Here is a 25,650-nt window from a genome sequence, read left to right as displayed (position 1 = left end):
GTCCGATTCGCAAATGCTCCTCTCGGCGCATCCTCCGGTTGGAGATAAGAAGCAGGTAAGGCTGGATGACTGGATGACGAGTGCCTGACTGATCTCTGCTGTCCGATCTTCTTTGTCGGACAGGTCTTCCCGGACAAAGAGATCGGACAAGATGATTGCACGGGTCTCTCTGGATAAGGGTCACTAGACGAGCCCTCTCGTGTATCGTTAAGACTGCTCATCAAAGCCCCTATCTGCTTTATAGAATAAGGAATTGTTGAAACCGTCCAACTGGACCCGTAATCTCTTTTTGGTCGGCATATCATGAGGGAAGTTCCGAGGCCTTTACTTCCTGGTACTTCGACAGCACCTTGAGTTCAGTGTCTCGTTCCTTTATCTTCTTGTCCAAGGCTTTCTGCACCTCGCTTCGTTTGCGTTCCGCGTCTTCGATTCTTTGTTTTACCTCCTTAACCGCCTCCTCCTGCGCTTTGAGCGCCGCAGCGGTCGACGGATAATCTTTGCGAAGTTGTTCGAGCTGGGGTCGAATTTCAACGGGGTCGAAAGGTTGACAAGTAACCGGATTGTATCGATGCGATGGTAAGGGTTCTGCAGGGACCCGAATTTCCGGCAGGAGTGGATGGATCGGGGTTGTGCGAATTGATGAGGTGAGTGGTACCGGTTCAGCGGAGTGAGGAGAGCCAGGCTCTGAGGGAGGCGAGAGAGGAAGCTGGCTCATTTTGGAGGAGCACACGAAAGCAGCAGCCTGTGAGGTTAAATAAGACTTTACAGATAGATGCGTAAAAGTTATTTCCGGAAAACTGTACATGGAGGTTGCTGATGGCAAACCGTCGGGATCCCGAGGATCTTGGGGCGGTAACTTTCTGCCGGACAGACAAGCCTCACCGCCCAGACACTCGATGACAGATCCCCCTTGTGAAGGCACGAGACCTTCTTGGAACGCTGCGCTTTTTGTCTGAAACCGCTGCATCTAGGTAGAAACAGAAGAAAGTTCCTCTACTACTCATTTGATGCGATCCTATCATCATGCAGGCTTTTGGTACGTCTTCCCAAGTCTTCATTTGAGGATAGTTCCCCTGCACGCCGGGACAATGTCGACAGGAATATGACACTTTTACTAACAACAGACGTTCACAGTCCCCAAAAACAGAAGAGTAAGTATTCAATTACTTTGTATCTGGTGTGGTATGCTGAGACGTGGGAAACCAGCCGAGATTTGAGCTCAAATTGAGGGTGAGTTCCAAGTCACATTGAACGACTACCTATAATTTGCAGCAGATGAGTTAACACCCACCTTCTCCTCTTCAGATCATCGATCTCAACAACATTCCTCTGGTCTGTGGAACGTCATATGTCAAATGGCATCTACCTTCGTCCACCGCTGCGGAACACCGTGGGTCTACGGACCGAGTTCTTATCCAGGATCACCGGGCGTCTTGGGATTACGAGAAGGTCTTACCAGTTAGGCTTACTATCGATCGAAACCATATGCTCCAGGAATGCGATATATTCTTCGAAATATTTCAGGAATTTTCATCTGGAGGTCGCGGTGACCGGATCACCTTGGGAAACGTCAAATTGAATCTAGCTGAATATGTGGACAAGAGTGATAGTGAGGAGGGTATCACAAGACGATATTTGATGCAAGACAGTAAAATCAATAGCACCCTCAAAATAGGGATATTGATGCGTCAGGTTGACGGAGATAAGAACTTTGTCACGTCTGTTGACCCGCGACTCGTGATAGCCTGGCCCTGTGCTGACTTTGCAGCAGACCGCCCCTTAAGACGCCGATGGTATTTGGTGGAATCGCAGGCATCATGACATCAGAACATGGGGACCGTGATGACCTCGGTCGGATTCCCTCAGTCAATACCAGTCGCGAAACCGGTGACTTACAAGACATGTATCGCCGCACCCTAGCTGCTTCCTGGACCTGTCGAGACGGAGAGCTTCCACCCGATCAATTGATTGAAGACCTGTTTGCAGGCGGGGCAGGATGGGCAGACAACACTTCAAACCCTCGTCTTGATCCTTCCGGCAGAGATGGGTATGATGAATCCGTGTCCGTAAACGACGCTGATTCAAGGACAACACTTCAAGGGAATAGACTGTTCCCCAACCCGGACAAAAGACCGAAGAGCTTATCTAGCAGTCATTCGCGGCGAGATAGTAAAGGTGGCGAAGACAGTCTTGGCAGAAGAGGAAGCCTTGACTATGACAGCAACAAGGAGAGACCGTGGCGAGCCCGCAGGAGCAATCGTGAGGTGTCCGAGTTCGATGTGCGCGAAGACCTACGAACCTGGGAGATATCGGTCAGAGATTAAATCTTTCGTCCCTGACTCAAAAATGGACAATGAGAAGGCCTCCAACATCCTCCCACTCTATCGAGATGATCTGTGCTCTTTCTGGCGATCTATTTGACACGCGCCGAATCTCGGATATCCTGGCAGCGGGATGGTTCCACACGCGAATATCTGGGCCTCCGACCCTATCAACACGAGCCAGCAGAATGCTCTACGCGGCGTCATCCAAGCTTACAGAGGGGTTGTAAATCCTCTTACTCTATTTTATCTCGGTGCATCATGCCACTACTATAGCATCGCTCGGATGAACATGCAGTGTCATCGGGAACGTCGCCGTTGGAAAAGAAGTCACATGAACTTCTCGTCACCTTGTTCAGCTATATTATTAGCTGAGTTCTCCGATTTCAGGGAGGACGGGTTTTCCGACTGATTGTCATGGACCTTGTTGGCTTCGACAGGAAAGTGTATATAATCATCATCATCTTCTTTTTCCAATAACGCTTATTGAAAATTACACATGGGGCAAGAAGCTAGCCCAGTTGACATTCACATATGCCGAGGTTTCGAGTAATCACGAACCTGCAAAAAGCCTCGACAAGGATATAACTACGTGCCACAGCATAGAGCACTGCCAAAGGAAATATACTCCAGAACTCCGCCTTCAAAGGCAGAGGCCTGCTTCGCCACCTCCAGGTCGTCCAGCCAATCCAGCCGGTTCAGCAATTTATGGAGCAGATAAGTCACCCCCGTGATACCGGTACCAGATGGCGAAGAGTTCGAGAATCCAAAAGACAAAGGTGCTCACCGTGAGAGGAGACCCAGGCTGCAGACCCTCAGAGCAATTTTTTCGATCTCAATTGGAAAATTCCAGTTCCACGCCATGACGTGGATGGAGGCATAGAACAGCGTCGCAAGGCAGAGCAAGCTAGATTCCCAGAAGTCGAGATCGGGAAACCTCTCATTCCCAAATCGGGGAATTGGCCGATCGACATGTACTGTGCATGAAGGTTTGGATGTTGATTGACCAGCTGGGGCGGAGATCGTCGAGGGAAATAACAGCCAAGCTAAAGCATGAGCCCAAGATCTATAAATTGAATACAACAACCCTATCAGACTATGATTAGCACACATAACGAACTCTGCTGCCTTTTTTTCAATCATATGCCGTTAAGATATATGCCATTAACTTATCTTGCAGGACTTGACACAGGACTTTAATTTGCCCAGCGTACCTTGAAAAGTGTCAGGTGGATATATATTTCTCTCTCAAGCAACAGCAGCAGCAGCAGCACCAAGCCGGAAAGACACGTATGACATGCCTACAGTGTAGAGACCCTGATTCCACACTTTACGTTCTTTTGCATCAAGCCCCGCGCCCAGCGTCACATACAGAGGCAAGATATGATCCTCGGTAGGATGGGCCAGCTTCCAGTCCCCCCGTTTCTGCAGCGCAAGCAGACCGGCAGTTCTCTCTTCGGCATTCGCATTCAGACAGGCCAGCGCGGTCTCTTCGACGTCCCTTGCATAGGTCTGATCCGCGCCTGGTGTCTGGAAGGCATACAGGTTATGCACCAGCATTCCGGACCCAATCAGCAATATCCGACCGGGTCTGGTGTTGAATTAGCAGAGAAGAAGAAAGGAGACAGGTCTTAGAGCAGACAGAGCTGGTTGGTAACGTTGGCTTACTTACAGGGTAGATAGAACCCTGCCCAATTCGATATGAGCTTGGTAGTCGTCGCTCTTCTATGTCGAGACTTCGACTATAGGGATATCTAATGCGCCGTCTCCTTCAGGGAACATGAGCTTGAACGGTACCCACCTAGATGATGGTATGAATCTGAGTCCTCTTTATATATTATAGTAGGTAACTGTATGGAAAGACTATATTATACTCACACCCCGTGGTCCAGGTCTCGCTCAACACCTTCTGCCTTGATGCCGTTCTTTTGGAGGTGCCTGAGCACGTCATGCGCCAACAATGCAGAAGCTCGATGCGGATATTCGTATTGGTAGACATGTGGATACGTGTCGTGGAAATCGAAGCTGAAATCGTGCCAGACCTTTGTCGGTGCTCTCAAATTGACTAGATATGTATGTACATACAGTACATGACATTAAACATTAGCCATCCAATGAGATATAGCTATATAGCCAATGAAAGTGTTATTATTAATTTCTTAAATGAAAGATAACTACCCTGGACAGTTTCATTCTTGCTCTGAAAATGCCCACTCGTGATGACAATCGCCTCCGGATTCAGTCTTTTGATTTCTTTCCCGATGTCGATGAGGCCCGAGCGAATGGGTTCGGATCCTTCGCGGAAGAGAATCCCGACTCCTCCTGCATTTACTCTTATTCAGTATGGGAAAGGAGAGAGAGAGAGTGTGTGTGTGAGTGAGAGTGAGTGAGTGAGAGTGAGAGTGTGTGTGAGTGTGTGTGTGTGTGTGTGTTGTAATAGTTTCCAGAGCTCACCGTGTCCGATGAAGTAGGTTGGAAGTTTCTCGCTGGACATCCTGCTGATGAGGTCCCAGTTCCAGTCTGGAGTCAATGATCACAGTGTCTTCTCCGAATGTCGTTCCATCCTGCATATTTGAAGTCCCCGCATAACCAGAAGCATATGTAAGAGTATATACTATATTCAGTTTCAGCGAGAAATGCTAATGATACCCAGTTTAGCTGGAACTGTCTAACTAGATGATGCCTTAATCTGGAAGTATTGCGCCACTTTATAGTTGTTTGTCGTCCGAACTGTTCACGAGTTGATAAGCTGTCAGCCATCGAGGTGATCCAAGGCAATTTGGAAAAGGTAAAAAGAAACTGCAGCGTGGTTAGGTATTTACTACCTGTTGTTTGGGGTCTATTTGAAAGTGTGTACAGGTGATGGTTTCACAGTAGTAAATGGTGTCTTATTTCGGAAGCAAGCATTTACGCCACGCCAGACACCTAGACCACGTCTAAGATTGACTATATTGATATAGACTACTCAAGTCTGCTTGAATCTATTGAAGAGTACCTAGGTATCGGTATCTAGGTAACACAGCACAGCCTTTGACGATCTTCACGACAAAAGCGGCATCGATCATCAAGTATGAAAGCAAGACGGAACCGAAAACGACTTCTGCAAAATATATATCCGACCTGACATAGATGCTGCTCCAGCTTGAGGTAATATACTAATTTTCGATTTACGACAAGAAGAAGGCTAGAAGTCCAACGTGCCACTACTTGTCCACATTATATAGTTGCCTGTTCAAAGCCGCTCTCCCATATTAGAACAAATTCGCATACCCCTTTCAAATGATCTAAACTAAACAAAGTGAAAGAGCATACTCAACTAATCTACCGTGGTGCTGGCGAGTTCGTGACCCCTCCTCGTCTCTTCGTACGCATTCAAACCAGCCCATGTCCGCTGGTGATGGGGAAGAAATCAGTTAAGAGAACGGTTTTTTTTAAAAAAAAAAAAACAAGGCTGGCTAAGTAGCAGCCAGCAGAACTATTACTTCCTCCCTTCAACCATGATAATGTGATAACCGAAGGGCGTCTTGGCTTCACCCCATTTCGGGTTCGCCGTCGTGCTGGGTTCGAGCTCGTAGGCGACTTTTTCAAAGTCCCCGTGGAGACTGCCGCGTACTTTCCAGCCGAGTGATCCACCTGTGTAGGTATGTCAGTAAGGAAAGTATTGTGTGGGATGATGATTCCAGGAATGATCAAGTTAAGCATTATTCCGTGTCACAGAGGTGGAAGCCCTCAATATTGATGGCCCTAACAACACAGGCCACAATAGATATGAACGATAAAGCAACGTTCGATTTAGACAGAATTCTGTTATAGAGAATGGGGGCAAAAAAAAACTGACCTTGTCTGGCTTTATCCTCTGAATACTCTCTCGCTACGTCATCAAACTTGGCGCCATTCCGAAGCTTCTCGAGAGCCTCTTCTTTTTTAGAGTATTTTTCACACTAGTGGGATCAGTTTGAACTTCCCACCGAAAGGGGGGAAAAAAAAACCGAGGAAAAATTCAAACAGAAACAGCGATATAACATATCAGAACGCATACGTACAAGGATATGTCGAACATTGATCGAATTCGCAGGCTTCAAGCCTTTGCCTCCTTTGCCCTTATCTCCACCATCGGAGGCGTCGTTTCCCTTTCCCTTGCCTCCCTTGGCGTTATTTTTGGCTGGCATGGGTAAAAATACGCCTGACGACAAACTTGATGAAAGCAAGAAAGAAACACAATCAACAGAAGAGGGTGCTTGTATATTATTATTGTGACAGTCGGCGGAGCAAGATGATGACAGTGGGGCAGGCGGGCGCTTTTTGCATTCCTGAGGCAGACAGCAGAGTGACCAATGACGCCGCGCAGGTTAGGTTACCTGCCTACCTGGGTAGTCGTTTATACATTAGACATCTTCGAGATCTATCCTGTTTTATTTCATTTTGCCACCATCGGCGCTGTCTCCTGTTCTGCAGATATCTTGTCTTCACCTGCAGATCGTTTTGGAACTCACGACGCAGATACAATACATACAGCAAAGAACAAAAACAGAGGAAGCAGTCGTGAGTGAAAGCAGAGGATACCAGATCAGACCTGAGGGATTGCAAGTCCACCTCCGATGAACCTCGAAGCAGCAAGGATCAAGTTGTTACCGGACAGCGCATACTACATCCCTGATTTCATCACTGCGGAGGAGGAGGAGAGATTGCTTCAAAAGGTAAGAGTTAGTGAAATCGTTTACCTCGTTTACCTTTCTTTTTTTCCCTGAAGACTCCTTCATCTCTATTCTCCTTCGTCTATATTCCTGTTCTATTGTCCTTGTGCGGTTTGGTTCCTGAGGAACTCGTGACAAGAGTGCCGATTGTTACGCTTTTGAATCTTCTGCCCTTTTCGCAAGATAAATATGTACTTGATATTTTCTTGTCATTATCAGATCTGTCTTCGTTTTTCGTTCCTTTCCCCTTCCTGACATATACGAGAACCCTTCAGGAGAATGCAGGAACAAGAACAATCATCAAAGTCCACATCTACAGCTCGGAATTTAGCTCACCCAGCATGCTGCTAGATAAACACCGTCCCCCTTCCCCGATGGACTCAGCTCTCCCACCGCCGTCTCCAGACATGGCCGTCCGCGCTCAGCAAATCCAACAAGCTGCTCGCGGCACCATTGCCCTCCTGGCTGGTCTCTCCCATCATCACTCCCCGATTTGATGCTCTCGGGTGCTTTGCAGACGCTCCCCACGGGGCTCCGAACCATGTCCTCATCAACGAGTACCAACCGGGCCAGGGGATCATGCCGCACGAGGACGGAGCCGCGTATTATCCGCTCGTGGCAACAGTCAGTCTGGGCGCCCCGATTGTCCTAGACATCTATGAGAAGAGAGATCCAGCAGAGCAGGATCGTCATGATGATGACGATAACGACGGGAGAAGAAAGCCCCGATTCAGAATCTTACAAGAACCGCGCAGTTTGCTGATCACGACCAAGGACCTGTACACAAGATACCTCCATGGCATCGCGGAGCGCGAGAGGGATGAAAACTTAGGTCCCGAGACGATCAGCAACTGGGATCTACTGGGAGAGAAGGACCGATATAGCGAAAGTGGGGCGTATACGAGACAGACCAGGATCAGCCTCACATATCGAGATGTGCTGAAGGTGGCGCAAGTAGGGAATAGTCTTAAGTTTTTGGCTGCTGAACGGTGATGAATAGTAAATAAACAAATCACGAACCTGGATTGGACAGATGTCGTTATTGTAGATAACCTCGTAAGGCCGCGTTGCTAAGGCTAAGTACGTATGTAACCTGGTGCTACCATTAAATCGAGCAAACTAATGTCATTAGTCCTCGCTCATAGTCTTTCAGCGGGGCTAGATTAAAGAAAGTCGGACTTCTCTATCCTCTATCGAGAGCACATCATTGACTTCGTCACTATCCTCTCTTTCGAGAGGAAGGAACTGCAACCGGATCAATACATCCCAGGTATCATCCTCCATCTCTGCCGCACACTCTCATCCCCAAACTTCTCCATATACCACCGCTTGCTATTCCCCGCGGTGACCCCCAAGTTCACGACGACAAACAGCAATCCACACAGAACCGTCTTGTTGACGACCTCCCCCTGTGGCGCCGCCAACACGGTCAGAGAAAGATAGATCACGCACTCGGCCGTGTAGTGCGGGCAGACAACCCGCAGGAAAAGCGGATGCGATGGGACGGTGTATTTCTTCAGCGACGCCAAGTAATGGTGGCAGTCGTGCTGGATCCCCGATGCGATCAGGAATAGAGGCACGCAGAACAGCGTTCTCAGAGACGGGACGGTCGTGATTCGGACATCGTCGAGCCTGAGGGTTTTGGAGAGAAGTGATCCTGAAAGGACAAGTCGTCAGCGGCCGCTCCCACATCTTCAGTAATTCTAGGGACCAGTTAGATACCGACCTGTTCCTTCAACCCACACAGCCACAGTAGTCGCCGCATAAAAGGCAATTCCTAACAGCCAGTGGACGAACCACATCTGCGACGAGGATGGTTTCGCAAAAATCATGCATTCGTACAGTCGCCGTCCGCCCTGCGCCGCCATCAGAATCATACAGACGAGGACCTGTTGGATCGACATGGATTTCCGCAGATGCTCATCGCTCATGCTCGCCGCAACCGCTCGGAACGCCGGACCCCGTGTCAGAAGCTGCGTGATCCAGAAGGCGGAGGACAGGAGGGCGACGATGTAGTAATGCGTGAAATAGCTGTGCGGGACCTTCCATGACGCCAGGTGATCGAGAAACCGGCTTATGGCTGATTGCGATGGTTGCCGCTGGTCTGCAGGAGGTTTCGAATCTGATGTGTTGCTACTGGTCGCGCGAGCACCGTACAGGACGAACCGGGAGCGAAAGGACGGGATGGCAGAGACGGTGAGCGTCTATGATATATGAATGATACACTCAGATCTCATCTCAATGGTCTGTCTCATCTCAGTTGCTCAAGACAGTCCAGTCACAAGATCATCGTACCGTGCAGGTTGCCAGGATGTAGAATGTGCGAATTGCGTCGACGACGTCCATTTCCGATAGCCAAGACAGCGGTTCCATTGTAAGAGTCCTCGACACAGCAGTTTTGGGGTAATAATAATACGGAGTACTCCGTACAAGACGAGGAAAACAGACAACGCTGTGCAGGCAGGCCGCAGCTGCTTGCTTCTTTGTGCTGCTGCTGCTGCACTTCCCCGGACTATTAAAGGTGGGCCGAGTTTTGCCGAGTCAGGACTCCAGTCCTGTCACGACTGGTGCACTGCCCTGCTGCTGTGCCTATGCACTATAGAACTATTAATATTGATCCGAGAATGATCTCAATTGAATCAGATCTGATGGATTCTGATCGATTAAGAAAGGACACGACTAGAAAGTTGAAGCTTGACAGCATCTATCTCTCTGAGTTCTCGTCGGTGCGACATTTCTCCGTCGTACGGTGTACCTAGAAGGCAGTTGTCGGGAGAATCATACCAATTTGCTGCAAATACAGCGTACTTCTTTATACCAGTGTCTACTCTGCTGTACCTACGGAGTAATAGTCGTCATCGATCGGAGCCTAGCATCGTCGCATCTTGCAATTAATTCGTTGGGTGGCTCGACCGCCGGATTCTGGGAACAAGAACAATTCGCTCGCTGAGGGGGCAAAGGCGATAAGCCAGCTTGGCCAATTCTCATTCGACCATCCGGCTAAACCGTGGGCGATCCCTGCCGTGAACAGGAGCTGCGCAAAGCAAAAGGACAGGACAGTCGAGGAAAAGATCATGATTAATTACTCCGTTCACTTGAGAATTTAATTAATTCTCAGGATACTCACCGAGTGTTGGGAACGCTAGTTTTTGGGTCTACAGTTCAACGTCTTTAGACTTGTTGCAACTGTCCTGCGGCTCTGGCTCAGACTTCAGTTAGCTAGCCTTTAGTTCTACAGGTAATAATAATTAATACCTACGGCGTACGGTATCATCGTACGAAAGCGGCGACGTGGATCGCCGGGCGGTGGAGATGCGGTGAGGCGACACCCTTGTTGGTCAACAACGCGGCCCCCTATCAATCCCTAAGCCAAGCCAGCCTCCGTGCTGCCGCTGCGGCCTGCAAGTCTGCGTGTCTGTCTGGTGAAAACCGGGGTCGCCTGCGACGCTGCTGTAGTCGACAGCCTAACCACAATTAATCAAATGTAGGTAATCTTATGGATCGTGGTGATGCCAATCCCGATCCCTGATTGATTGCTGGAGGCGACGTGCAGAGCCAGCGTTCCCCGACCCGGCCATTCCTTTTTTCGTGTCTCGCCAGTCGCCACCGTTGCAGACTTGCAGTACCCAATTTTTGCCAGATGACTCAGGCTCGAAAAGATGATTGTATAGAGGAATAAGGTTAATTATTATGTTACTATCGTACGGAGTACTCGGTATTATTGACAATCCTACTGTAATTCTCTCCTAAGGCCTCCCATCGTTGTGAAAACTGATTGTCTGTTCTTTTCTTGGTTCACTGGTACCCGTCCATCCAGCGGCCACTGAGAGCCGGCGCCAGTCGCAGGCCCCATTTCATTCCAACTCCCGCTAACAGCTAACCACTCTCGCCTGGGCCATCTTGCGACCGTCCTTCAACTCCACCATCCTCACGTCTCTTCCTCTCTCTTCCTCTCTCTTCCTCTCTCTTCCTCTTCTTCTCCTCTTCCTTTCTTGTTGCCTGTTCTACTCCCCATCACCGCCCGCCTCCCACACGTCAACACCACACGACACGACACGACGCGGCACGACACGACACCCCGGCATTCGTCCTCGAACGCCGTAATTTTCACCATTGACTCGTTGGGCTCGTAGCACTCGGGACGTCGCTGTGGTCGACCACTATCCGGTCTCGCGCAGTGTCAGTTTCCCCCGTCCACGAGCATTCTCTCCGCCACGGCGCCCCAAAATGACGACGTTCAGTCAGAGAGATCGAATCCTACCGCTATGAGTGATGTGGACGTTGTTTCATCGTCGTTGCTAGCTGCTCCCACTGCTCGCGATGTCCCCGCGCAGGAGGAGAACCAGAAGGCTTTCAGACAGAAGCTGACGTCTCCACCACCGCTGCTTCCGCCAGAAGAAGTGCCACGCGGGAAGGGGGATGCTGTCGTCGATAACGATGAGCTCCTGAGCCCCAAGGCGGATTCGGAGGCCGAAACGATCATCCAGTCGGGCCGGGAGTCGTTATCCCCTGAAAAGAGGAGGAAGCATATCCAGCATGAGCGACGGCACAGCGACGATCGAATCGATGACGATGGCCCTTCCGTGGAGATAGGCGTGTTGTCCCCTAATTCCAGGAAAAGGAAGCGCATGGAAGACGACCCCCGCGATGAAGGTGAGCAAGACTCTCGCAAGTCGAGTCCCCGACCGAGGGCGTCGTCCCCGTCATCCGTGGTCAAGACAGAGAACACAGAAGCGGTGCAGAGTTTCCCGAGACGGCGAGACTCTGCAATTTCGGGCCCTACAGTTCGGCAGACCGATGATGGGGATCTGAATGAGAGGAAGCGCAGCTCGAGTGAGAGTGCGATTGAGGGTGACGCGACGGACACTGGTAATCGGATACGCGTAAACAACCATCAGGACACCGCCCGCGATCGCGAACGAAGGGAAAAGACGCATCCCACGCCCGGCCCCCGCGAATCCAAGGATCACTCTCCATCGCCTTCATACCGTTCCCACAAGAGAGCCGTGTCAGGTCCGCAGCATGGGATAGCAGAGAATCAGCAGCGGAAGAAGAAAACACCTGCGCCACTGTTGACAGGCCGTCCCCGACACAGCTCCGAGGATCGTCAGTCGGTTTCTTCCTCTACGAGTGGCTCTCCCATGCCATCCGCCCATATTCGGAGGCTCGCTTCCGACGGTGCGGCAACGTCTCCGGCCAAGCCTACGACGCACAAGAAGCAGCGTGACCAGAACGGTCGGACGCGGCTCGCGCGGGCCTGTGCGGCACAGGAGTTAGAGGCCGTAATGGCGAGGCATGCAGAGCGTCCGGAAGATCTAAATGTGCCCGACAATGCTGGGAATACTCCTCTCCAAATTGCCGCCCTCGAAGGCTGTGCACCCATCGTCAAGTATCTCCTCGAACAAGGCTGTGAGGTCGACACCAAGAACATTGACAAGGACACCCCGCTCATTGACGCTGTGGAGAATGGACATCTGGAGGTGGTGAAGCTCCTGCTCGAGGCGGGCGCCAATCCTCGTATCCCAAATGCCGAAGGAGATGAGCCTTACGACTTGGTCCCATCCGACTCGGAAGATTACGAGGAGATCCGGAGAGTCCTTGCGGAGGCGAAAGCCAATCCGCCGCCTAAACGGCGCTCTGAAGATAGCAGTGGGCGGGCCAGCTCATCGAAGGACTCCGTCCCTCGAGGGGCATCCGCAAGCAGTCCCCGAGAGTCGCCTCCCGCACATAATACGCGAAGTCCGCCGCCGACGGGGATGACCGCCCGGAGGAGAACTGTGAGAAGCGAAGCGACGAGAAACGACCTCTTGTGGACCAAAGCAACCCCAGAAAACCTGAGGGAGTTTGCAGCCAAGGGCGACATGGCTGGCGTTGCGAACATTTTGAACGTTCTCCAAAAAGCAGATACCGAGTCCCTCATTGCTGCTGCAAAGGGAGGCCATGACGATGTCATGCAACTCCTCCTTGGCATTGGCTATGCAGACCCCGACCCCGAACCGTTAGAGACCGGTAATCTACGGCCGGGCTACAATACGCCTATGCTAGCGGCGATCGGTCGAGGCAATCTTGCTGTGATCGGACTTCTGCTGGACCAACCTGGCTTTAATCCCACCCGTCGACTATTCCGGGACCGTACCTACTATGAGCTCTCACGGGAACGCAAAGGCGAGAACTGGGAAGAGGAGTCGGAGTTGTTGAAAACGGCCTACGACAACTACATCCGAAACAAAAAGATGCGTAAGCCGGAGACCAAATCGCCTCGACGCTCACGCGATAAGGAGAGGGAGGTGAAAAAGCCCGTTCGACGAGATTCATCTTCACCGGTTGCACCCCCTAGCCGAAGGGCAATGCGCAGCCCCACGTCAACTCGTCATGCCGATTCTCCGTCCAAGGAGTCAAGTACGTCCAGGGAAAAAGTCAGGGACGGGTCTTCCCAGAAGGCGTCCGAACCGGACACGAAGCCCAAAACGTCCAATCCAGAAAGGCGGCAAAGCGAATCACGTGGTGACGAAGTTGTCGTCAAGCGTCGTCGGCTTATTGCAGGACGGCCTCCGCAAGATCAAGACAGACGAAGACCTAGTCAGGTGTCTGATTCGGGGCGAGAAGAGGGTTCAAAAGCTCATGATGAGCGCGCCTCGATGGATACACAGGCTGCCAAGCTGAACAGTCCATCGCTGAAGCGGTCTCGAAGCAGCGTTTCCCCGGAGAGGTCGCATTCACGTGGTTCGGAACAGCAACATGACTCGGAGGAGCTCCAGAAGAAAAAGCGACGCGTTCTTTTGGAGGATAACGGGCAGAAATTGACCAACGGCATGGTCAAAAAGAGCCAGGACTCTGCTGCTGACTCTCTGAAAAACCATTCCACGCAAGGAGATCAAAATACTCCAGATTCGGAGCGAAGCAAGTCTAAAGCCGACTCTGCATCAGAGAAGGATACTGTTCGTCCTGATGAACCGGTTCCTGTCAAGGAAGAGCAGAGAAAGGTAGACACGCAGGAGCTTGACGACATTCCCATGGATGCTGGAGAAGCGAAAACGATCAAGACCGAGGCCGAGGCTCGTAAGCGGGAGGAAGAAGCTCGGAAGGCTGAGGAGGAGCGGGCTGCGGTCGAAGCAGAGCGCGCTCGAATCGCCAAGGAAGAAGAGGAAGCGAAGGAAGCCGCTGAACGGGCAGCTCGTCTCGCTAAGGCCGAGGAAGAAGAACGCAAGCGCAAGGAAGCTGAACAGCGGCGAGTCAAGCAAACTGAGGAGGAACGCCAACGGAGGATCGAGCAAGACCGGTTGTGGATGGCGAAGGTGCGTCGAGAGCAGGAGGAGCAAGAACAGCGCCGTCGAGATGCTCTCCCGGACCGACTTCGGGTCGCGGCCAACCTGATTGGGTCGAACGATCCCCGAGCGCGGAGCCATGCGTGGTTGAAGCAGTTCATGCCGGTGGTCACGGCGAAGACGGAGCAGATCGATCCGTCGTGCGATTCGGAAATCGCCGAGGAGCGCTGGGTGCCGAATTTCTTGGTAGCGCCGCTGTTGGCGACCAACGATCTGCAGCTTTCTCAGTATGCCAGCTGGGAGAAGCGGAAAGCGACGCCAACGCAACGCATGAACTTGTGGCGGGTGACTCGGCGGATTTTGATCCAGTCGGACGATTCCGAGGCTTCATTTGGGCAGGTCATACAGAAGGATGGTGAAACACGACTCAAGTATTTTGACATGGAGCACGTGTTTTGGGTTAGAGTAAGTCAGCCTTTTCCCGTGATTACGATAGATTTCTAACCGTGCCTAGCTATCCGACTTTATGGACCTTGTTCCGCATATTCCTCACCTCCACGGGCTGGAAATTCAGTTTCTGAAGATGCATATCGACCGCGAACCTCAGGACAGCCAGCAAGTCAACGGGAACGCTTTTTACTCTGAGAACCATGACGGCATGTCTGCTCCGAATGGATTAACGAATGGCTATGGACGTCGACCCAGTACATATGCTTGACGCCTGCCGCTTGCATCCGCCTTTTGATATTCATGATGACGGAAAGCACTAGGCAGCTTGTCTTGATGTGATGATGCATGGCGGATTATTTCTTTTGTCTGTTGTACGATTATGATACCTCTGCTGTTCATATCACTGTGCACGATGCCAGTCGGATGGTAGCAGACAGCCTTCCTTTGAGACTATTCCTGTCAGACTAGTCTATGAGTGTGATGAAATAAGTGGAAGATCAGTTGCAAGTAAACTCGTCAACTTGTAAACTCGATAAACTTGTCTACTCGATAAACGTAGTTCTAATAAATTCCCCAGTACGGAGTACTCTGTACCCAGTTATAGTAGTAGGTACCGTTGGAGGTCGCAGCATGCTTACATAATCACGTCCCGGCACACCACACCTAAGGCTAGGGCACACTCAAACTTAACCGAAAGTGTGAAAATTCCCTAAACTTTCCCCAATCCAAATCCAAACCCACAAAAGAACCCCAATCGAATCCTCCTCCTCCTTCCCATCCATCCAACCCATTGCTCACGCAAAAGCTCTTTGAGGATAATCCGACATTTGACAACCTAGCCAGGCAACAAGCAACCCCACAAAATGGTAACAATCCTCCTCCTTCTGCTTCTTCTTCTTCTTCTTTTGCTTCTGTAAGATTTTTTTTACTGATTTTGTGACCAGTCGGACGGAGAAGAGACCACCTCCAACCCCCCCGTCGCCGAAGCCGACGAGGTCGAAGTCTCGGCCGACGCTGGCGCGGGCGCGGGCGCGGGCGGCATGTCGGTGCTGGACGCCCTCAAGGGGGTGCTCCGGATCGCGCTGATCCACGACGGTCTCGCGCGCGGCCTGCGCGAGGCGTCCAAGGCGCTGGACCGGCGGCAGGCGCACATGTGCGTCCTCAACGAGGGCTGCGAGGAGGAGGCGTACAAGAAGTTGGTTATTGCGCTGTGCCAGGAGCACAAGATCCCGCTGATCAAGGTTCCGGATGGGAAGATGTTGGGCGAGTGGGTTGGTTTGTGTATGTTTCCTCTATATATATATCCTAGGATATTGTCTTGGGTTGTTTTTGGGTTGTGTTGCTGACTTGACGACAGGCCAACTCGACCGTGAAGGCAACGCCCGCAAAGTCGTCAACTGCTCCTGCGTCGTCGTCCGTGACTGGGGCGAGGAGTCCCAGGAGCGCTCCATCCTGCTCAACTACTTCCAGACTGAGCAGTAGATTACACCTGACCAGACCGTGCCATTCCATACCGGTCTCGTCTCGTCTCGTCAGCATGTCATCATGAGATCACGACTTTTGCGGGTAGTGAATGAATGAGTTGCTATGATGGGATGGATGCGTGATCGATTGATCGATCGATCGGGTACCGGATGGATTATGGATGGATACTTGGGAAGGAAATGGAACGTCAAATAGGAAAAAAAAAATGAAGTGATTGACGACTTTACGGTCACTTACTGATGAAGTTCGTTCCATATAAGGGTGTAAATTGTAGATGTAAATGCAAATGTAAACGGGAAGTTCTCGAGAGCAGGCAACACCACTGGTGACGATTCTCTGCCTGGCGAGTAGCATAAGAAGTGTACTCCCCCATCGCTCGCCATACGCTATTGTTTAGTTTACAGCCAAGCCCAAGGCCCAAGCCAAGCGAAGAGAAAAGGTGAAGGGAAAAAAAAAGAATACATTTCTCTCTCACACTAGGTTAGATACATACATGGCTCAATCTCAATCTCAATTTCAACTAAAACTGAGCAAAAACCAGGGAATATCTTGTTGCTGTTGAAAGGAAAAAAAAAAGAGCCAGAACACCAGCCCAATGCGGAACGGAACTGAACCTAACCGGACTCCGAAAAATCAAACGAGTAACTGACTGTCGACACCGGTAGGGACTCGGGACATACTTATCCAAAATTCACGTCGCGGCTGGAACGGAATGGAATGGAATACACGAGTAAGAGAAGGCAAGCAAACAAACAAACAAAACGCCCGTCCATGACTCCATGAAAGAAAGCCTAAGTAATAAGTAGGGACTGTAGGGACTTATTCACGGTTAAAAGAAGACATACGACGAGACGTACGACAAGCAAAGCCAACAAGCTCACCGAAAGCCGTAGGCTGGGAAGACCATCTTCTCCCTCTCCGGCTTCAATGACAACTGCTGGTATGGCGAACTGCCCGGATCGTAATACAACCCGTCAATTTCTCCCGTATCTCGACGGAGAGAGATGTAATAGAACCCGGAGATCGTCAATCCTTGGCGAGCATCGGTTGGGGTGATGAAACACCGTTCTAGACTGAGTCAGTAAACGAAAAAAAAAAGTAGGTATGTCGGTGCATACCCTTCCATCGCATCAAAATCCATCCCTTGGTCAGCTCTTCCGTCACCCACCGCTTGCTTACCAAATTCTTAATCATCTCGTCATCCGTTAGGTTCTTGAACGGCTGCAATTCCCGCCAGTACGTGCTGTCAATCTCCGCATCCGCCTTGAAACTCTTCGTCTCCAACGTATGCGTGTTGAAATCGATGATCTCCCCCTCCAAGAACGTGATGATGTGGGCATCCCGCGCTGGCGACGTCTTGTCCGGAATATTGTACGCTTCCATCGTGCCGGACAGAGTCATGGTAGAATAATCAACACTGTGAATGGTGACCTTGACCGGCCAATGCTCATCCTTGCTGTTCGCCGTGATAGGTTGATAGAGGTTGCTTGCCCAGTAGCGACGGCCGCTGCTCGTGTACACACTGATCCGGCTGGTCTCGCTGCCATTCACGATGACAGGTTCGTTCGGCGGGCCCAATATCCGATGCGACAGCATCTGTGAACCTACACTGTTGGCAGCTCGTTGCGAACCAGTAAATACACTCCCCGGCCGCAGCCAAGAGCACTCTGCAGGTGGCGCAATTGACGACGTATCCAGAATAAGATCGTCCTCATTGCATGTGAAGTAGTCGAATTGAATGAATCCACCTTCTGCAGCCGATGAGATGCTCTCCTCGTACGAGTTCGAGAATCGGACCCGTTCCAGGTACTTGATGGCCTCTTTCAGGCGGGCACTCGGGGGATGTTCCGAGTACAATTGTCGATGCGCATTCAGCCTGACCCGGATATCATTACTAGGGAGGTTCCTGCTGCTCGGAATGAATCTGAAAGTGCGTGAGGTCGACGACCGTTCTCGGTCTCGATCCTCTGGCTCTTGTCCACCACTTCGTTCTCGTTCGAGGATGTAGTTTTGGAGGGTTCGACTTCGGGAAAACCTCGACTGGCGCCTCACGGATTGCAACAATGCTTCGGTAGATAACGATGACTCCCCGTACCGCAGAGCACTCAGGCCGCTTCCTTCTGAGGGATCTCCACCGAAAGGTGGCAGCATTCTCCCGACCCCTTCGCGTCGCAAAGTGCGGAGAATGGCACTATTTCTCAGCGTTTCACGGTCTGAACCTCTCCCAAACCAGATGTTATTACTGCTGCTGTCTCGCATCGTCTCGTCCTCATCCTCCTCATCCGATCCCGGAGCCCATCCGTAGAGAGACCGCACGTTCGACATCCGTCCTTCGTAGTCCGGGACGATGTTGGACCCGTCGCGCGGGCGACGGATGATGGGAAAGCGGCGGTTACCTTCCAGTTGCGGGTTCCTCTGGTCCTCCGTATCCATGCTGTCAAGGTCGCCCTCCGGGGGATAGGGCGGTCGTCTGCGCCGAGCGCGACTGGACGAGGATGAATCGGGTGACAATCGAATCCGAGTGCGCAGAAAACTCACGTTCTCGTCGTGGGCATCATCGACTTCGGGAGGGTTGATCAGGGTGGCTGCCAGGTTGGGAACCGGACTCGATATCGCCTCCAGCTGCTGGAGATACGAGCTGGTCACGGAAGACGAAAAGGCCGGGGTTTCCTAATATGAGACAGGTAACCGTTAGTGAGAAGTTGATTACAAACGGACCCGACGTTTCCAGGCGCACAGATGTCACCCATGCCGGAACGCTCTGGACGAGTCTGAATGGGCCGGAAAATCAGGAGGGAAGAAAGCTGCACTGGTCGCCTACTGAAGGTGAGTTTGCAGGTGGCATGTCGATGAAAGCTCAGGATCTCAGTTCAAGTCCATCGGCCACTGTTCACTACTGCCGACAGACGGAAAGGCGGAGGTGGACGACAGGAAGGCCAAGGCACAAGCGCCGCCGAGAAGAAATGACGACAATGAGTGAGTAAAAGATTTTTCTTCACTCTTATCAAGGCGAGAGATAATGGTAGGATAAGACGGTGATGCGGCGGCCTTGACTCTGTCGTCGGGATGGAGATGGGAGCGGCCGACGAGGGTGGGCTGTTCAACTGCGAATGGATTGTCCTACTTAACTGCCGATCGGACTCCCCTCCGGAGCGTTACCAATCCAACCCTTAATTTTAACTAAGACAGAGCTCTACCACCACGCGACGTCACAGGACACCAACCTCGAACAACAGAGGCATCTAGCTGTTATCCCTTTTTGTTGGCAACGATACAGTCGGCATGTCCCTTTATTAACCCATCTACCAGCCCATGATCCCTGTCGCAGATTGCCACCGAACACGGCTGTCTCACTACAACATCTTCTGCTGTCTGCCACTTTGCAATCAGTTGCCGACTATATCATTGTCTGACTAGGAGACCAAAAATTATAACGATCTTTGAGATTCGGATCGCCATCTGCTGTATCTCTTTCTTCCTATTAATCAGCTCCACATACGTTGCTGCCCCCAGATAGACAGCACAAAAACCCAATCAACATCCAATGAGCCCTGGCTACTTGGGGTCCCTTTTCGACTGGCCTACCACGATTCTTTCTCTGACCCCGTAATCAGTGCGTTCCTGGATTCGATTCGACTAAAACAGGATCTATTCTTCGAATGACTTGGCAGGTCCACTCGGGATGCCGAAGCTGCGGACACCTTGTTAACTAACTCCAGCTAGACCCTCCCACCAACCGAGCAGGGCAATTATTTTGTATATACTTACCACGCAGGTCATTCTGCTGTGCAAAGCCAGCTGATTATTGACATCTGCCTTTTCGAGAAAGATGGATGCTTCGTTCCTACCCAATTGCCGTCAACCAGACCTCACCCCAGATCCAACAGACCTCCAAGGTTCTCTTGACGTGAGATGAACGTCGACAGACATCCGAGTCCACCCCGAGCCCACCTCTGCGGCCCACGCGCCAGTCTCCGGTTTTCCCCAGTCTGATGCCCGTGCTGTCCACCGGCAGGAGGAGATGTCGCTGAGCTCTCCGGAGCAACTCCGAGACGAGGGGAAGTCCTCAAAGCCGAAAACTCAGTATTAATTCATCAATTCATCCCAGTGATTTTTTTTCTTGGAGTTGTTTAGAATTTCTGTTGTCTACATCAATTACGCGACTGGGCCTTAGAGGAGTTTTTTCGAGTTTCTTTTTGTTATACTGTCCTCCGACATGCCTAAAATCAGGAGCATCGAGTACTTTCGGGTCAAGCCCCGGTGGCTGTTTGTAAAAGTGACGGACGACGAGGGTCAGTTTGGCTGGGGAGAGAGCACCCTAGAAGGTCACTCCGAAGCAGTGGAAGGCACTCTGAACGCCCTAAGCAAGAGATTCCAGGGATATGAAGCTGAGTACGAAGAATGCCCTTATTCTACGCTATACACGACATTGCTGGAGCTGACTTGAACGCAGTGACATCGAACACATCTGGCAAACCGCTTGGCGCCTCGGTTTCTACCGTGGCGGGCCCGTCTTCATGTCCGCCATCTCGGGAATCGACATCGCCCTCTGGGACCTTAAGGGCCGTCGTCTAGGGGTTCCAATCTACCAGCTCCTCGGAGGCAAGGTTCGCAACAAGATCTCTGTCTATGCGTGGATCGGCGGAGACCGGCCGTCGGACGTGGAAGCCGCCGGCAAGGCTCGACTCGCGCAGGGATTCAGAGCCGTCAAGATGAATGCGACGGAAGCCGTCAACTGGTTGGACTCACCGAGCGTCCTCGACTCCTGCGTCCAGCGTCTGCAGATAGTCAAAGCGAGCGGTCTCGACGCCGCATTGGATTTCCACGGCAGACTGCACAAGCCGATGGCAAAGCAACTTGCCAAAGCTCTCGAGCCGCACCGTCCGCTGTTCATCGAAGAACCTCTCCTGTCGGAGCACCCCGAAGGGATCAAGCAACTGTCCAAGCTGGTTTCCTGCCCCATCGCTCTCGGGGAGCGGCTCCACAACCGATGGGACGTCAAGCGGTTCCTGCAGGATGGCAGCGTCGACATCCTCCAGCCGGACGTCAGCCACTGCGGCGGCATCTCCGAGCTCCGTCGCATCGCAGCCATGGCTGAGACGTACGACGTTGCTATCGCTCCTCACTGTCCGCTGGGCCCCATTGCTCTGGCCGCCTGCATGCAGGTGGATCTCTCGACCCCCAACTTTTCCATCCAGGAGATGGGACTGGGGATCCACTACAATATCGAAGCCGGGGAGTATGACATCACGAGCTACATCAAAGACCCCAGTGTCTTTGCCGTGAAGGATGGCTACGTTGATGCCCTGACGGGTCCGGGTCTGGGCATCGAGGTCGACGAGGAGTTGGTGAGGCGGGTTTCGAAGGAGACGGAGCCATGGCAATCAAAGGAATTCTATGGCGTTGACGGAGGTATCAGAGAATGGTAACCCAAGCAGAGTTAAACCGGGCAGTATCCAACAGTACCAGACCTCATTCTGAGAAAGATATTTCAGACGTATTATATACCTAGATATAGAAATGACTTGATTCAATGATCTCCTGCGGAGTCGAGACAGATTCGTTGTGGCTACTGATTGCCTGATGGAAGAGTAACTTCCTCCTTTTCTCTCTAGTACTGAAAGGATCATTTCTTATCTATATATATCTATGCCGTCTATATTCTCTATCAGTCAACAAAGAGGTACAATGCAGACGGTGTGGATAAAAGAAAAAAAAATCATACGACAGGGAAGGCGCAGAACCTGCTTTTTTAATGCTTGCCTGTTGCCTGCTCACTTATCACTGGCTTGTGCAGCGCACTGCTCCGCCCGCTCCACGCAATACAGAACCAGATCCCAAAACGCGTCCGTATCCACGCCTCGGGGAATCGCAATCCCCTTCCCTTCCATTGGCTTGGCGATGGTCCGCCCCAGCTGCCCCGTAATAGACACATCTTTCCCGTGGTGACCGTCTGTCACGACTGTCACGGAGAACCGCTCCCCACCCTTGTCGTCAAACCTGATGGCTTTGCCCGGGTGAGCCTTTGCAAAGGTCGGGTTGAGGTTCGAGAGCAGGACGGCTACCGCGAGCGGATCATGCAGCGGGGGTCCGCTGTCGATTCCAAAGACCGCCTTATACGTCCCGGCAAAGAATGTCAGAAGAGCGTGCAGAATCTGCCGGAGAACGCTCGGAGACGATAGTCCAGTAGGTCGTCCCTGGCCCAAGATCCGGGCCTGCACCGCTGGGGTCGCAAGGACTTGATGCGTTAAATCCAGACTGATCAGGGTCGTTTTAGGCGCGAGGATGGGGTTGGAGAGAATGGATTGGGACGCTTCGGGATCGCACTGTTGGTCATAAGAAGCAGTCAGACCTCTTCCTTCAGTGACAGATAGCCAATTCAAGACGAAACGGGGAACGGACGTAGATATTGAACTCGGCCCACGGCGTTGTGTTTCCAATCCTCTTCTCTTCTCCAGGCAACCGGCTCATGGGAGCATCGGTAAACCCTCCGCCAACTGCACCTCCCATAATGCTCAATCCCTGGATATGGTCTGCCACTTCGGGGAACGTCGCAAAAAGGAGAGCTACATTCGTCAGAGCTCCGGTGGCTACGATCCATGGTGTCCCCGCTGGTTGGGCAAGAAGGGCGTCGCGCATGGCCAGGATGGGATTCTTGTCTGTTACCGGAGGTCGACTGGCTTTTGGAAGGAGATCGGTGCCATCCAGACCGGAGGTTCCTTCGCAATGAAATCGAGTCAGAACATGCGCTCATATCATGATCGGACAGACAAACTCACCATGTATATCCGGCGCATGAACTGCAGGTCTCGAAAATGGTTTTTTGGCGCCCGGGTATACCGGTATCTCTGGCTTTCCAATTGCTTCCAACACACTCCCGGCGTTGGCGGTGGTGTTTGAAAGTGACGCATTGCCGTGGATTGTGGTGATGCCGAGGAGGTTCAAGGACGGATGGTGCGCGGCAATGAGAATCGCAAAAGCATCCTACCCAGGTAAGCAGCCTTTCGCGGGGCTACAAATTGACTGTTGTGGCTCACATCATGCCCTGAACAGCGGTCAGCGGTTTAGGCCTCTATGATGTGCCGCTAAGAGGGGTACGGACCAGGATCACAATCCAGCCATATAGGGATTATAGGGATTGCATCGCCTCGAGATTCTGAAGCCATTATCGCCTGGAAAGAACCAAAAAAATGACAATGAGGAGAGATGAAAAAACACCCGGATGGTTGACCAAAGGACTGTGTTGACGGACCCCTCTGTTATCGGGCCTTATCTGACGGCCCCAGCGTTACCGGCGGTCCGGTGCCGGAATCCTGAGCCGCAACGTCACAAATTTCTCCACCGCGAGGTCGCAACTCTCACATTCAAGCTTGCACAGCAATCCAGCTGCATACTCTTCCACTCTCCCCGTCGTCTTTACAAGGGAACAGTGCTGAAGAGAAATGAGATGACCAGTAATCCTCCCCGGGCGAGTCTCCATCCACTCTCCAACCCCAAAGCTGGACCCACGACATCAACCTCAAGGGCCGCAGCAACGTCGCATGCTTCCCAGCAGCCTTTACGATCCGAGTCCCAGCCTCATCCGCGAAAGACTGCCACCAGAACTGAACAGGCCGACGCAGCCACAGACAAGAGCACGATCGCGTTGATCCGCCGCGTGCTCTGCCCTGAGGCCAGCACCTATGGCTCCGCAACTCCGCAGCCCCTCCACGAGCTGCTGCCGCCATTGACAAGCTCCAATGAAGTCGATGTTCAGCTCTACGCCCTTATCGCAATAATAATCAAGGAGTTCGTCTACTCCTGGTACGCAAAGATTACTCCGGATCATGTCTTCGTCGACGAGGTCCTCCAGCTCATCGCCCATTGCACCCGTGCATTAGAGGAGAGGCTGCGACGGGTGGACGTGGAGCAGCTGGTCTTGGATGAGATTCCTCGCCTAGTTGAGGCACACATCATCGGTGAGGCCTGATCCTCTTTTTCACACCCATTCCTGGTCTGTGATTATACGCTGACAGTGATGTTCCCCCTGGCTCTAGCCTATAGAACGGCGAAACAAGGATCTGATATGGTCCCTCTTCCTTCCTCCGTCCGAGAGATCTACCACACTCTGAACCCGCATCCCGCTCTCGCACCTGTTCCCAATCCATTGGACCCCAAAACCAGCTCCGAGCAACATGAAAACGAGGTCGCTTATCGACATTTGCTGGCTCAGGGCACTTTGGCCATCCTTCTCCCCACTGAGGACCTCGAAAACGTCGGTCTGAGAACATTAGTGGGCGACGTTCTGGCTGATTTGATCCTGGGCAACGAAGTGAGCGGGAAGGTCTGCGAGAGTTGGTTCGTCTGGCAAACCATCAGCAAAGTCATCTCGTTAGTGAGTCGACGGGGCACGGACAGGGTGAAGCGCGAGGACGAGGCAGAAGGTGGAAGTCCTCAACCAAGCCGACTGGAGAAGTTTGGGCTGCTTTCGACCAACGAGGACGAATATAAAGATGATTCGTCAAGAGACTGCCAATCGCAATTCTCACTCTGGATGTGGAAGCTGTTGCACGCTGTCTATCTCATCTACGTTACCCTTCGTTTCGTAGTCACGGGCCTATTCCGCACAGCATTGTCAGAGGTACCTGCGCGCGACCTGGTCTCATCTCCAGACCATCCTACTCCAATCAGCCGGTCGAATGAAGCGCCAGGAAAGACGGCCACGCGGCGTCCAGTCCTCCATTACAGGGCGTTCAGTATGCTCTCACGACTCATCGATCTTCCACGGCGGATGCCATGGCTGTGTGGCTGCGTGTCTCTCATCCAGTGCCTGATAATGACAGGTCCAGGCAGGCTGGGCGACGCAGACAGCGTTCTTGATCGGTAAGTCCGGCCCTTTGATGATTTCTGTCTTTTTAATCCCTTCCCAAATTCATCTCTTATTATATTACATTACCCCTCTCCTTTTTGCCCCTCAAAGGACTTCTTCAGTCAAGATGTGGCGTGGATGATGGATCGGGGAGGGACAAAATGTAGGGGCGCCTGGTGATTAGCACGGATCGCCAGCATTCTTCAGCGATGCCATGCACCACCTTTCAGCAGCCTTTTCCCCAATAGGTCTTTCTCTCCAGGAATGGCATCTGGATGATCTCATTGGGGAGGCTACGAGACACGAGGCGTGGGACAAGTCTCGGCTACTCGCATAGCGTTGCGATCACTTGATCTCGAGGGATCGCGGACGAGCCAATAGAGAGCGCAGCGCGGCCGGGCCGCAACCTCTTTTCGGGCATCATTGTTTGGAGGCTGGGACCTGGCCGGGTCCAGAGAGTCGCTGTCCTGTCACAGTCATTACGGCAAGAATACGGCCCCATTACGGAGGCCTTACAGTCTTACAAGGATCTCCAGTACGGGCCCTTGGAAGTTTGCCTATGTTGCATCCCGGCATGGCCTGGTGGG

The 25,650-nt window shown here is 52.0% G+C and overlaps 9 protein-coding genes across 9 annotated transcripts; 6 read left to right on the top strand and 3 right to left on the bottom strand.

Moving 5' to 3' along the window:
* Positions 1 to 1,023: 1,023 nt before the first annotated feature.
* On the top strand, positions 1,024 to 2,324 carry VTN77DRAFT_85 (uncharacterized protein; the record flags this gene model as incomplete). Its single annotated transcript, XM_069425003.1, has 5 exons — positions 1,024 to 1,036; positions 1,135 to 1,151; positions 1,207 to 1,230; positions 1,306 to 1,718; positions 1,772 to 2,324. The coding sequence occupies 5 exons, from the start codon at positions 1,024 to 1,026 to the stop codon at positions 2,322 to 2,324; spliced, it is 1,020 nt and encodes a 339-aa protein (XP_069282449.1).
* Positions 2,325 to 5,799: 3,475 nt separating this feature from the next.
* On the bottom strand, positions 5,800 to 6,490 carry VTN77DRAFT_84 (uncharacterized protein; the record flags this gene model as incomplete). Its single annotated transcript, XM_069424893.1, has 3 exons — positions 5,800 to 5,954; positions 6,160 to 6,262; positions 6,365 to 6,490. 3 exons carry the CDS (start codon positions 6,488 to 6,490, stop codon positions 5,800 to 5,802), a joined length of 384 nt encoding a protein of 127 aa, XP_069282448.1.
* Positions 6,491 to 6,919: 429 nt separating this feature from the next.
* VTN77DRAFT_83 (uncharacterized protein) lies at positions 6,920 to 8,008 on the top strand (the record flags this gene model as incomplete). The annotated part of the gene is made up of 2 exons (XM_069424782.1): positions 6,920 to 7,018; positions 7,367 to 8,008. The coding sequence occupies 2 exons, from the start codon at positions 6,920 to 6,922 to the stop codon at positions 8,006 to 8,008; spliced, it is 741 nt and encodes a 246-aa protein (XP_069282447.1).
* A 3,272-nt stretch (positions 8,009 to 11,280) lies between these two features.
* On the top strand, positions 11,281 to 14,998 carry VTN77DRAFT_82 (uncharacterized protein; the record flags this gene model as incomplete). The annotated part of the gene is made up of 2 exons (XM_069424671.1): positions 11,281 to 14,745; positions 14,795 to 14,998. 2 exons carry the CDS (start codon positions 11,281 to 11,283, stop codon positions 14,996 to 14,998), a joined length of 3,669 nt encoding a protein of 1,222 aa, XP_069282446.1.
* Positions 14,999 to 15,593: 595 nt separating this feature from the next.
* Positions 15,594 to 16,212, top strand: VTN77DRAFT_81 (40S ribosomal protein eS12; the record flags this gene model as incomplete). Its single annotated transcript, XM_069424560.1, has 3 exons — positions 15,594 to 15,596; positions 15,675 to 16,011; positions 16,088 to 16,212. 3 exons carry the CDS (start codon positions 15,594 to 15,596, stop codon positions 16,210 to 16,212), a joined length of 465 nt encoding a protein of 154 aa, XP_069282445.1.
* Positions 16,213 to 17,092: 880 nt separating this feature from the next.
* VTN77DRAFT_80 (uncharacterized protein) lies at positions 17,093 to 19,060 on the bottom strand (the record flags this gene model as incomplete). Its single annotated transcript, XM_069424449.1, has 3 exons — positions 17,093 to 17,283; positions 17,334 to 18,885; positions 19,037 to 19,060. The coding sequence occupies 3 exons, from the start codon at positions 19,058 to 19,060 to the stop codon at positions 17,093 to 17,095; spliced, it is 1,767 nt and encodes a 588-aa protein (XP_069282444.1).
* A 1,371-nt stretch (positions 19,061 to 20,431) lies between these two features.
* Positions 20,432 to 21,644, top strand: VTN77DRAFT_79 (uncharacterized protein; the record flags this gene model as incomplete). Its single annotated transcript, XM_069424337.1, has 2 exons — positions 20,432 to 20,607; positions 20,669 to 21,644. 2 exons carry the CDS (start codon positions 20,432 to 20,434, stop codon positions 21,642 to 21,644), a joined length of 1,152 nt encoding a protein of 383 aa, XP_069282443.1.
* A 345-nt stretch (positions 21,645 to 21,989) lies between these two features.
* On the bottom strand, positions 21,990 to 23,381 carry VTN77DRAFT_78 (uncharacterized protein; the record flags this gene model as incomplete). Its single annotated transcript, XM_069424226.1, has 5 exons — positions 21,990 to 22,541; positions 22,618 to 22,934; positions 22,995 to 23,199; positions 23,253 to 23,260; positions 23,318 to 23,381. 5 exons carry the CDS (start codon positions 23,379 to 23,381, stop codon positions 21,990 to 21,992), a joined length of 1,146 nt encoding a protein of 381 aa, XP_069282442.1.
* Positions 23,382 to 23,662: 281 nt separating this feature from the next.
* VTN77DRAFT_77 (uncharacterized protein) lies at positions 23,663 to 25,081 on the top strand (the record flags this gene model as incomplete). Its single annotated transcript, XM_069424116.1, has 2 exons — positions 23,663 to 24,173; positions 24,252 to 25,081. 2 exons carry the CDS (start codon positions 23,663 to 23,665, stop codon positions 25,079 to 25,081), a joined length of 1,341 nt encoding a protein of 446 aa, XP_069282441.1.
* Positions 25,082 to 25,650: the final 569 nt, after the last annotated feature.

This window comes from Rasamsonia byssochlamydoides (assembly GCF_041956645.1).
Source record: "Rasamsonia byssochlamydoides strain NRRL 3658 unplaced genomic scaffold VTN77scaffold_1, whole genome shotgun sequence".
NCBI lineage: Eukaryota > Fungi > Ascomycota > Eurotiomycetes > Eurotiales > Trichocomaceae > Rasamsonia > Rasamsonia byssochlamydoides.
The sequence above is the reverse complement of the archived record's forward strand: the minus strand, read 5'-3'. Positions and strand labels throughout refer to the sequence as shown.